This window comes from Pistacia vera, unplaced genomic scaffold (genome assembly GCF_008641045.1).
Source record: "Pistacia vera cultivar Batoury unplaced genomic scaffold, PisVer_v2 Contig117, whole genome shotgun sequence".
NCBI classification, from domain to species: Eukaryota; Viridiplantae; Streptophyta; class Magnoliopsida; order Sapindales; family Anacardiaceae; genus Pistacia; species Pistacia vera.
In genome coordinates, this window is record NW_022195215.1 from 364,357 (window position 1) to 376,947 (window position 12,591).

Here is a 12,591-nt window from a genome sequence, read left to right on the forward strand (position 1 = left end):
ATGAGAAGTGAGACTTCAGGCACTGCAGGTAAGCAGTTATACAGATATAAAAAAAATGTTTTGTCAAGTAACCGAGTTGCTGCGGAAAGAAATATAGATGACATATGTGCACAGACAGGTGAGGAATTTTCTTCTGAGTTTTTGAGGGACCGCACCGCTCAAAGAAGAATAACAGTAATGAATGATGGAGGTCATCGCCATCCAACCCAAATGGGGTTTAATTTCAATCAGAACAATCAGGCAGTTTACAGGGATCTTAATGGCATTCACGGATCAAGGAGAAAGAGTTATGAATGCAATGCAGATGTCTCAGATATGGTTCCTGCTACAGGATGTGCAGCTGAAATAGAAAATAATGCTTATAATGATAATATAAGCAGATATCCGTGGCAATATGATGCTATTGGACAAAATTCAGGTAAGTTTTCTGATGAAATTTATTCTGATCAAGTTACCACAGAACCAACTGTTTCCCCACATTATATAGTGGGCTCTCCTCTGTCATACCATTATTATGGACCAGTGTTTATGGAGAGTGCTCTTAGTCAAAAGATAAAGTTCCTTTGTAGCTTTGGCGGGAGAATATTACCTAGGCCAAATGATTCGAAGCTTAGGTATGTGGGTGGAGAGACACGGATTATATCCATCAGGAGAAACCTCACTTGGGTGGAACTCGTAAAGAAGACTTCAGCAATTTGTAACCAACCTCATACGATCAAGTATCAGCTCCCAGGAGAGGATCTTGATGCACTTATATCTGTTTGTTCGGATGAGGATCTTCATCATATGATAGAGGAACATCAAGAATTGGAAAGAATTGGTGGCCCTCATAGACTGCGAATATTTCTTGTACCTCTAGCTGAACCGGAGAGTCCAAGTTCTTTGGAAGGCAGGGACACCCAGCAGAGTGATCCTGATTATCAGTATGTTTTTGCCGTAAATGGCATGCTAAGTGTGACTTCTCGAAGGAATTCTAGTGGGCAGAGTTTGGCAAGTCAAGCAACCGCCTTGGGAACTGCTTCAGATCATAGTGTAGGTTTTTATAGAGACTCCCCTACATCTATTCAGACTTGTGAGAATAAGGATTATAGTTCTAATTCCTCGAATTTTGGAGGCACGTTTTTTAATCGTAATGTTCAGCATCGTGATACTATGAGCTCTAATGCGCAAATTAATGCGGATCAACCATGTGCTGTTGTCAATGGAAGTGCCAATCCTTTAGCCGTGGACAAATTTTCTTGTGTAAATCCCATTAGCCACTATGATAATCTTTCTTATGCCCATGTGCAATTGAAGAATAACCATCAGCAAAACAAAAATATGGTAGAAACTGAGCACACAAACAGAAGCCATGAAATGCATTTTCAAAATCATGGCCCCAGTAGAGATACTATGCATTATACGGCACACAGCCAAAGAGATAAGAACTCTGAAGGACCTGCACTTAAGGAAAGGTCACTTTCTGACACAGGGTTACATGAACAATATGAGAGTTCTATTTACAGCTTTAGAGAGCCAACTATACCTCAAAGCCCCTGGACTATTGGAAGAGAGAAATCACCTATGGTAGGAATGTTAAGTTCTTCAAAAGAGTGGCCAATGCAATGGCAAGAGGTGATTGATGAAAAAAACCAAGGTACCAAATATAAGAATCAGTGCATTATGAAGACACCAGAACCATGCAAAAATAATTTTGAATGGAGTCCAGAGTTCAATTGCATGGACTGGAATCCTGCTTCTTCTGTTTCAGATAGAAAACACCATGAAGGAAGTGTTAAAGTTATGCAATATGGTAATGCCATGGAATATACGATAAACAACCAACCCAGCATTCATATTCCCCTGCAAGATTCTCAAGACTCTGGGAGCTCGCTATTCTCTTTACCAGTTATTCATAAAGAAAATTCTGCAGGTACCACAAAGGAGAACCTTGGTGGCTGTCAATTAGACACAAATGTACCTAAGTCTCATGTTAAGAGACAAAATGCTGCAAGCAATCAAAAATGTGCTATGCCTGAGACAAGTCAACCAGATTCCCTTGGATTCCCCGGACTACCCTCTATATCATCTAAAGGAGCTGCTAATCAAGAACGTAGAATCCCAAGATGTGTATGTACATTTCCTTTTTTGTTTTGATATTGGTTTAAATGCTCCAAAGTATGAGCCATTTCTGTATTCTTTCTTCAGAAATTGACAACAAGTTATGCTTCAAGTAAAGAGGATTCTATCTACAATGAAGAAGCTACAAATTCTCCCCACCATAGAATTGGAAAAATACGCATTAGGATGCCATCAGGAAAGGATCAGAAGTCTGAAGATCGTATATGTGCCCAATCACAAGCCTCAGAAAATGATCATGAAGACAAGATGCTCAAGTCAGGGGTTATAGGGAAAGATGTAACTGATAGTACACCTCCAGACATTCCCTCCTCCCTGGTAGTAGTACCACATGTACAGCATAACGGCAGTGATGAATATCCATCCCAAAGAGAAACAGATGCAGAGAATATGAATCAATCTGACGGTGAGGTAGTATCTTGACATTTCCCTATTGAACTTGGTTTTTCTCTTAAATTGTGATATTGTTTTTGCTTATTGGTTTGAGCTTGTACTTATCTTGCATAGGAAGCAAAAGTATTTAGCAATGCTGCAATGGCTGAATTAGAAGCAGACATATATGGTTTGCAGGTTGATAACAACCACCTTAACAAATTTATGCATAATTTTTTTATCGAAGTCTATGTCTAACTAACTCGATGATCACATACACAGATTATTAAGAATGATGACCTTGAAGAATTGCAAGAGTTAGGTTCTGGAACATACGGAACTGTTTACCATGGGAAGTGGAGGGGAACAGATGTTGCTATAAAGAGAATAAAAAAGAGTTGTTTTTCAGGCAGATCATCGGAACGAGACCGGTTGGTGGGTCTCCAGAATCATTGGTCATATAAGCTCTGAAATCTCTTTTTTCTTTCTGTTCAGATTATTCTTGTTATGTTGATCATATTGATTCAGTTTATTAGAATGTAGACGCTCCAAAATTTTCTAAAAAATGAAATTATATGGAAGAAAATGGGTATCACTCATAATCGGTGATGGAATAGTTTTTAATCACTTGGAGCATACATTTATTGACAAGGTTTCTAGATATAATTATCCTACCTTTAGTCTTGTTTAAATCCCCAAGGTTACATATTCTACCTTTTTGAGATTTTATGTTCTCATCTTTCGAAATGAGAATCTGATCCTGTTGATTATCCAGACAAAAGACTTCTGGAGAGAGACACAGATCCTGTCAAATCTTCACCATCCAAATGTGGTAGCATTCTATGGTGTTGTCCCCGATGGACCTGGTGGAACAATGGCAACCGTAACTGAATATATGGTCAATGGATCATTGAGGCATGTCCTACTAAGGAAAGATAGGTGAGTAGATCCATCAGCATTATGTTCCTTATTATCTTCTAACAAGGAATGAATTCATGAAATCTTTAGAACTTTTCCTACAGATCACTTGATCGCCGCAAAAAGCTTATGATCGCCATGGATGCAGCTTTTGGCATGGAATATCTGCATTTTAAAAATATTGTTCATTTTGATTTGAAGTGTGACAATTTGCTTGTCAATTTGAGGGATCCCCAACGACCCATTTGCAAGGTAGCGGGAATAAAATTTCTTTTCTTTTACTGCAGTTGTAATTTATTATGTTTCAATGCATGAAAATACTCTAGCTTTTTACATTTTTCTCTTGTTGCTAGTTAATGATGTCTTAAGACTTTTTCATTTGTTTGTTAATAATATTTGTTAGTATAATTCACCAATCTGCTTTGCAGGTTGGAGATTTTGGGTTGTCACGAATTAAACGCAATACACTTGTGTCTGGCGGTGTGCGTGGAACTCTTCCGTGGATGGCACCAGAATTATTGAATGGAAGCAGCAGCAGGGTTTCTGAAAAGGTTAATGAGCATCTTAGGATAAAGGCTTCAAATAATATCTTTTGAATTTGAATATATTTAAAAATGAAACCAGTAACATTGTAAAGAATATAGTATTAATGTCTTCTCTTTTTTTTTTTTTTTTAATTCTCTTCGCCAGGTTGATGTTTTCTCATTTGGTATTGCAATGTGGGAGCTCCTCACTGGAGAAGAGCCATATGCCAACATGCATTGTGGTGCTATTATAGGTAACATCTTCTAATTAATTGTTTAAACATTTTTACCTTCTTTCCATCACGTTTGTGCGTAACGAAATCTTCTCAAGATAGTCCGTCCTGCATTTGATGATATATGAAGTATATTTTATAAATTACTGTAGCAATTGAATATCGTTTAGATAGGAGTGTGCGTATATTCTTATACGTTAGTTTGGCGAAGAACAACATTAATTTTGTCAATTCTTTTTCTTCATAGTTTTGAGAGCTACATTTAGCACCTTGGTAAGTGAAGGTGTTAAACTAAAAGTTTATCCATTTGAATACTTTTAACTGTTCACTGCAAGACATCTGACGAAATGATCACAAATTTCCGAGAATGTTATGTTTGATCCTAATAGAAATATAAAATGAAATAAATTGACAACATTTTTTTCATAACCATGCCAAATCTAACATATCTTTTTCTTGTACATAATTACATTTACATCTGAAAATTCAAGCTTCCAACATGATAATTACATTTGTGCATATCCTTGTATCTTGAACTTTGTCTTCATTATTTAAAGAGCTTGGTTTGATATGCTTTTTGAATTTACTTTCTATAGTTATTCTTTTATCTCGATTCTGTTACAAATCTGAGGAAAATTTTGATGCTATGTGAACTCTTTGTGAAGGCGGGATCGTAAGCAACACACTCAGGCCTCCTCTACCGGAACGTTGTGATCCAGAATGGAAAAGGTTATTGGAAGAATGCTGGTCTTTCGACCCTTCGGCAAGGCCATCATTTACAGAGATAACAAAAAGGCTGCGCGTTATGTCAACAGCTCTCCAGACAAAGCGGCGTAGTAATGTAATTAGATGAACGCAGCATGCTCATACTCTTACAAATCTCAGGCAAAATAGCACACAAATATATACGCCATTGCTGTATAGATCTTATTTTTGTAGACTTGAAAATGTATTCACATATGAATAAAATTCATCTTGTTCATCATTAATTTAATTCCAGACATTTGATACCTTTCTCTTTGAATAAGGTTTCAATTCCACCAACGGTTTCATTAGATATCTTACATCTAGAATCCCTCTTTTTTCTCAGCCAATTCCTCCACCACCAAGGACCTAGTTAGATTCAGGCATGATACATTTTTTATTTATTGGCTGAATTGGAATACTCGCTTTTGAATTGAGAAAAAAACTCTCGAAGATCTTTTCTCTTTTTAGAGGATAGAAAAGCGAAACAATCAATCAACCTATTGATATTGAAAGACTCAAAAGTCTCAAACGATTCATCTAATGTATCATGATGGGATAATCTACTCTTATATGAGGGAGTAGTACCTCCAAAGCAATTGAGAGAGACATAGAGCAGCGAGAGAGAAGAGTTGCAGAAAAACTTGCATGCCTTTCTTTTTATGATGAAGCTATAAATAACCCTAAAATAATAAAGTCTTAATAATCCAACTAATGCCCAACATAAGGAATTATAACATCAATTAACCAAAACTAATGACAATAACAATTAATGACAATAACATAAAATAACTCTGCTGCTCAACGCCCAATGCGATAATCCTTTGCCCATGCAGGAGCTTGTCGAGTCCTTGTAGGATATCTTCCTACTACTCCATCCTCCCTAGCCTCTCATGTAGCTGGATTCTTATCAATACTCCTCTATTCCACTTCAACCTTGTCCTCAAGGTTGTGAGACAACTTCTCGTAGATGGCCTCGAATGTCGTACCATCCTCCCAAGAGGTGCCCTCTAGTGGTAAGCCGTGCCATTGAACTAACAGTTGCGGCACATCAACTCCCTCATGCGGCACAATTCGGCGGCCAAGCACAACAAGGGGAGTGATGTGTGGTTGACCTCGGTAGACCAAAGGAGGTAATTGTAAGGGTGTGACTATCAGAAAAGCCGAACACGGTTTCAGCAAAGACACATGAAATATGGGGTGTATTTTGGACCCTTCCGGAAAGGCCAACTTGTAAGCAACTTTGCCAAACCACTGCAAAATTGCAAAGGGTCCATAGTATCATCGCCAGAGCTTGGAATAAGTATGCCCACTCACCGACAATTGATGATAAGGCTATAATTTCAGGTACACCTGCTGACCTACTTCGAATTCCACAGGTCGTCGGCGTTTGTCAGCTTGGCTAACCATACGTTGCTGAGCGCGACCCAAGTTTTCATTTAACTCTTTCAAAATGTGGTCACGAGAGCTAAGTTCAAAGTCTACTGCATCCACATTTGATTCACCAAACCCATAAGGTCGGATCACCGGAGGCTCCCTGCCATACACTAAAGTAAAAGGTGTGGTTTCGGTTGAAGTGTGGAATGAAGTGTTATAGTAGAATTCTGCCCAGGGAAGGAAATCCGACCACTTATCATGTTGGTCCATCACAAAGCAACGCAAGTATTGCTCAAGGAACCGATTTGTTACCTCTGTTTAGCCGTTCGTTTGCGGATGATAAGCTGAACTGTGGAGGAGGGTGGTGCCACTGAGCTGAAACAATTCCTGCCAAAAGTTGCTCAAAAAGACAAGGTCCCGATCATTGAGAATTGTCTAAGGTAAGCTATGGATTTTATAGACTAAATGAACAAACAAAAGCATCAATTTTGGCTACTGTAAACCTAGGAGAAGGGGTCCAAAATGCGCATATTTGGTCAAGCGATCTACCACCCCCATGATGACCGAAAACCCTGATGCCAAAGGCAACCCTGTGATAAAATCGAGAGCTACCTCCTCCCAAATCTGAGCTGGTATAAGCAAGGGTTGCAGAAGGCCCCCAAGAGAGCGAGCTTGGTATTTGGCCTGTTACACACATGACACCCTTGAATGAAATCCTTAACATATTTGCCCTTATTACGCCAATAAAAGTTTAAAGCCAGTTTACTCAGAGTTTTTTTATAACCACCATGACCGCCCAAGGGTGTGGCATGAAACTCCACGAGAAGTTGCTGACTCAAAGATCCCACTGCTGGAACCACCACACGACCATGATAAAACAATAAACCATCACGAATACTATAACCAGGAGGCCATGTGGAGCTACTGTGAAAGTTGGCCAGTAAAGCCTCACAATGAACATCTGTCGCTAGACTGTCGTGGATGTTTTGTAAAATTTCAAAAGTAGGAACTGACAAGGCTAAAAAAGACTGCTCAACTGGAGGTAGTTCATCAACAAATTGGCGCGAAAAGGCATCGGCTGCGATGTTGTCCTTTCCCCACTTATAACTCACTACAAAATCAAAACCCAATAATTTAACTAAATAAGTTTGTTGTTCAGGGGTTTGAACTACCTACGTAAGGAGGTTGAGGAGGCTTTGCTGATCGGTTGTTAGACCGACCGTCACAGTCTAAAAATTAAACCTAAATACCGTAGTAGCAGTAAGCAGGATCGAATCCACAGGGAGCAAGACTAACAACCTAATATATTTTAAGTAGCGGAAATGAAATTGGCAAAATGATTGATGAAACTAAATAGACTAAATGCAAATAATGAAATAGTGAAATTAAAACAAATAAAGACTTTATAATAAAAATGTTGCCGTTACGGTTTTGGTTCAACACGAGACCGACTCACACAATTCTCCTCCACCCTCTACGATCCCCTAAACCTACAAGGCAAGGTAAATCAATGAAATGGTTTCCTGACACTGTAGGTATAATCTATCTTGTCTCACCCGATCACTCAAGTTCGATTGGTTAAAGACTATCATTGAACGTCGATAAACGCTACAACGCAATACCACTAGTTGGTACGCGATTAACAAATACAATTTGTCAACACGTAATATCCAATCAACCAACTTCACAATAAACGCAACAATAGTAGAAATTAAATTAAATCCGAACACAACTCAATTACAATCGATGCGAAGTAATGAAAAGCAATATTCATCATTTAATTATTCCAAACCAACGTTTATCATTCAGCAAGTTCTATGAAAACATTAAATCATAATGGACAACAATATTCATCACAAGTTATGCTCAAATCATATTAAAGTATCGAAATCAATCATGAAATGAAAACAAATATAATCCGAAGCACAATACTACCAAATGTCCTATAATCGGGCTCATCCAACTAGTCGAGAGCTGATGAGGAGAGTCGTGGAGTCAATCCCGATCTCGCCTATGCCGTAACAGACAACCGGGAGCTTAGCCGCTCATGGTGGTGATGACGGAGGCCGAAACGGTGGAAACGGAGCTGACCATGGCGAAGGGGAGGTAACCGACAGCGATATGATGCGAAGAAGGGCCGAAAACGACCAACGGACAGCCCGGAATACGAACAGCCGCGGTTCGCCGGAAAACGTTAATTTTCCGGCGGGTCTCCGGAAAACGGTGGCGGAAATGGGATCCGAAGGTACCGATGGAAAGCTCTGGTGATGGGGAGTTCAGATCAGGTCCTGGGGAGGTGAGAAGTCGTCGGAAATGAGCAGGATCTGGCCTGGAAGATGAAGAGTCGCGGCGGCTAAATCACGGATTCCGGCGGTTTTCGCGGCGGCTGAAGCTAGGGAAGTGTAGATCCGGCTGTGGGGAAGTGAGATCTACCCTTGGGGAGCTGGAACGTCACCGGAAAATGGCCAAAACTGGCCGGGAAGACGAAGAGTCGCGGTGGAAGACGAAGCGTCGCGGCGTGGTGGTTCTCGGTGGTGGTTTGCCGTGGTGGTTTGCCGTGGCTTTGACGGGATGATGATCTGGGGTCGAGGAAGATGAAGCGTCGCCGGAGGTCGCCGGAATGGAAGATGAAGCGTCGCCGGAAAAGTGAAGATGAACAGTCCCCCCCTTGACGCGATCTGCAGTTTTTCTTTTATACCACATATTGCAAAATTTCAGTTTAGTCCCTGCACAATTAAAAAGTGACAAAATCAGCCCCTTAAAACATGACATTTTACCCCCTAAACAGCATAAATGAGACAAAATCACCCTTAATCCATAAACCACAACCTCATATCAACTCATATATTTTCCAAAATCATTCCAAACACGTTAAATTCATAAGAAAAATATTAGGAAGCGATTTTCGTGAATAAATTCATAAATTCTTTAATTGTCTCAATATACTTCAATTTAATCACAAATGGGTTATTTTTATCACCAAAATAGAGTCACTTTCATGACTCTAACATCGGTACATATGATAAACTTGTGGCCTAACAAATATTGGCGCCAGCTCATAACTACTTCAGTAACAGCACATAATTCCCTAGCATACGTAGAGGCCAGTTGCATCCACGAAGATAACTTATTACTAAAATAGGCAATGGGATGCTTGTGCTACATGAGTACTGCCCCAATACCTTGCTTGGAGGCATCAATTTCAATCACAAAAGTCTCAACAAAATTAGGCAAGGCAAGTATAGGTGCCTCAATCATAGCACGCTTCAGGTTGTCAAATGCTTGTTATGCTTCCATAGTCCAACAAAATTCATCTTTTTGTAGGAGGGATGTTAGCGGTGCTGCAATGGGAGCATACCCACACACAAACCCTCGATAATACCTTATCAAACCCAAAAATCCCCTCAACTGGCGAACATTGGTTGGAGTCGGCCATCTTGTCATGGCTTGAATCTTGGAGGGATCCGGCTCAACCCCTGTGCCTGAGACAATATGCCCCAAGTAATCAATTCGGCTAACCCCAAACAAGCACTTTCCTCAATTGGCATAAAATTGATGAGCTTGTAAGCAATTAAAGACCACCATTAGATGTTCAACATGTTCAGCCTTCCCTTTATTGTAAACCAGAATATCGTTAAAGAAGATGATAACAAACTTCCGTAGGTATGGCCGAAAAAGATCATTCATGGCGGCCTGAAAAGTGGTTGGGGCATTGGTAAGGTCGAAAAGGCATCACCACGAATTCGTAGTGATTGTCATGGGTCTGAAAAGTCGTCTTTTCAATATTAGACTTAACCATCCTTATCTGGTGGTAACCCCAACGCAAATCAATTTTGGTAAAAATTGTTGTGCCAAACAATTCATCAAGCAATTCATCGACAGTAAGGATTGGGAATTTGTTTGGCACTATGAACTGATTAAGGGCCCAATAGTCCACCAAAATCGCCAAGACCCAGCCCGCTTTTTCACCAACAAGACTAGGGAGGAAAAAAGGCTTTGGCTTGGTTGAATAATGCCACTAGCAAGTATGTCACGGACCATACGCTCCAATTCCCCTTTCTGGAAGTGAGGGTAATGATAAGGGCGCATGCTAACTGGTTCAACACCTGGTCGGAGTGGAATGTGATGATCATGAGGCCGTTGAGGAGGCAACCTAGAGGGAGTATCAAAAACTTCCACAAAACTAGTTAAGACCCCTTGTATAAGAGATGGGATTGAAGCTGAGGAGTTGTTACTTGGGAGAGGAGAGTGGTCAGCTAAACTATAGAGGTGATAAGTATCAGCCATTGAATGTACCCGAAGAAGTCATTCCAATTGGTGAAAGTGAATGGGTTCCACGCTCTGCGATTGTTTACCTTGCAAGGTCAAGGTATGACTGAACCAAGTGAAGGACATAGTAAGGGCTTTGTAATCCATAACAACTGGCCCTAAGGTGGCTAACCACTGCGCCCCCAATACCACATCGACCCCACGGATTGGAAGAACAAACAAATCAATAGAGAAGGAATGACCATCTAACTCCAAGGCAACCCCCGAGCACACTTATAAACAACTCAAAGTATCCCCATTACCAATGAGCACCTGAAAATGGGAGGAAGAAACAATAGAGAGACCCAAATGAATAGCAACCCGCTCTTGTAAGAAGTTGTGAGTAGACCCCCCATCCACCGATACCTCTATTGGTTGGCCCCCAATATTCCCATGTAGTCGGATTGTACTAGGACTGCGTTGCCCCATGAGGGCATGAAAACTAATAGCTGCCACTTTTGGTTCCTCGATCAGATTAGATGTTTCCTGATCCTCGAGCACAATCTCGTCCTTGGAGTCATCGGCCATTGTCAACAAATAAAATTTGGCCTTGCAACGATGCCCCTGATGAAAATGTTCGTCACAATTAAAACAAAGGCCCCGTTCAAGAAGCTCTTGAATTTGAGCCGTGGTTAGCTGTTTCAGTGGAAGAGAAGATGGTCGTGGAGAAGGTAGTGCCTCTATCTGTTGAGGAGTAGGTGGAGTCAACAATAACATATGAGCGAGAAGCAAACAGATGCCGTATTGGCTGCCTCAAATCCCTTAACTTATCCTCTTGCAAACAAGCCAGGCCGAAAACTTGCGTGAGGGATTGCAGACAGCAAGACCGAACTTCCCGTTGAATTTTCAGCTTCAGGCCAGACACAAAACAACTTAACAGAAAGGATTCCGAGAGACCAGAGACCTGCGGCAACAATTCCTCAAACGAGGACTGATAATTAGTGACAGAACCAGTCTAACATAGTTTAGAGAACTCACCCTGATAATCGACAAACTCAAAAGGGCCAAAACGAATCTGTAGAACATGTAGGAAAACCGGCCAAGAAGGATGCTAACCATTGGTGTGCATCCAACGGTACCAAGAGAGAGTAGGTCCATCCATATGAAATGAGGAAATGGTGAGGCGTTGTGCTGGTGGTGTGTCATGGTATTCAAAGAATTGTTATGCCTTAAAAATCTAGCCCTTCAGATCAGTGCTGTCAAAACGGGGAACTTCCAGGCAAAAAGGCTTAAAGGTGGTATGATTTGCAAGTGGTTGGGCACCAAAACTAGGTGGGGAATCAGCATCACCATTGGAAGACGTCCTTGAGGACGATTGTTGCAGCATGCACAAGGACTGCTCCCATTTAGCATCAAGCACAGTCACCTTTACCATGAGATCCTTCAGAAATTCCTCCAAGGAATTCAATTTTGTATCTTGCATAGCTTGACCAGTAGAAAGGAGGGTAACTTGTTCATCCAAAGAGCGAAGACACATGCCCTCATCCATAAGGAATGAAAGCACCAAATGATAGGATAATCTATTCTATATGAGGGAGTAGAACCTCCAAAGCAATTGAGAGAGACAGAGAGCAGTGAGAGAGAATAGTTGCAGAAAAACTTGCATGCCTTTCTTATTATGATGAAGCAATATAAATAACCCTAAAATAATAAAGTCTTAATAATCCAAGTAATGCCCAACATAAGGAATAATAACATCAATTAACCAAAACTAATGACAATAACATAAAAATAACTCTGCTTTTATAACTCTATTGCTCAACGCCCCATGCGATAATCCTTTGTCCATGCAGGAGCTTGCCGAGTCCTTGTAGGATATCTTCCTGCTACTCCATCCTCTCCAACCTCTCATCTAGCTGGGTTCCTATCATATCATTTCTGGGTCTAATGGAATTCATAGGTATAAGCACTTGTCAAACCAAGATTTTTTTCTTTGGACCATATTCCGACATTGTTCTACAATAAGTTGAATTGAATCACACAATAATCCATAAAAT

General features: G+C 40.5%; 1 protein-coding gene across 1 annotated transcript; it reads left to right on the forward strand.

The window, feature by feature from the left end:
* LOC116106262 lies at positions 1-5,071 on the forward strand. The gene is made up of 9 exons (XM_031392608.1): positions 1-2,109; positions 2,188-2,529; positions 2,626-2,688; positions 2,773-2,925; positions 3,266-3,429; positions 3,513-3,660; positions 3,837-3,959; positions 4,099-4,186; positions 4,831-5,071. Exons 1-9 carry the CDS (start codon positions 1-3, stop codon positions 5,016-5,018), a joined length of 3,378 nt encoding a protein of 1,125 aa, XP_031248468.1. The 3' UTR covers positions 5,019-5,071.
* The last annotated feature ends 7,520 nt before the right edge of the window (positions 5,072-12,591 follow it).

What these genes read in the sequence shown, in the direction of transcription:
- LOC116106262 (XM_031392608.1), top strand. Translation starts at nt 1, where the DNA reads ATGAGAAGTGAGACTTCAGGCACTGCAGGTAAGCAGTTATACAGATAT. An exon ending in GTCCTACTAAGGAAAGATAG is followed by an intron (nt 3,430 to 3,512) that starts GTGAGTAGATCC and finishes CTTTTCCTACAG; the next exon opens with ATCACTTGATCGCCGCAAAA. An exon ending in GCATTGTGGTGCTATTATAG is followed by an intron (nt 4,187 to 4,830) that starts GTAACATCTTCT and finishes CTCTTTGTGAAG; the next exon opens with GCGGGATCGTAAGCAACACA.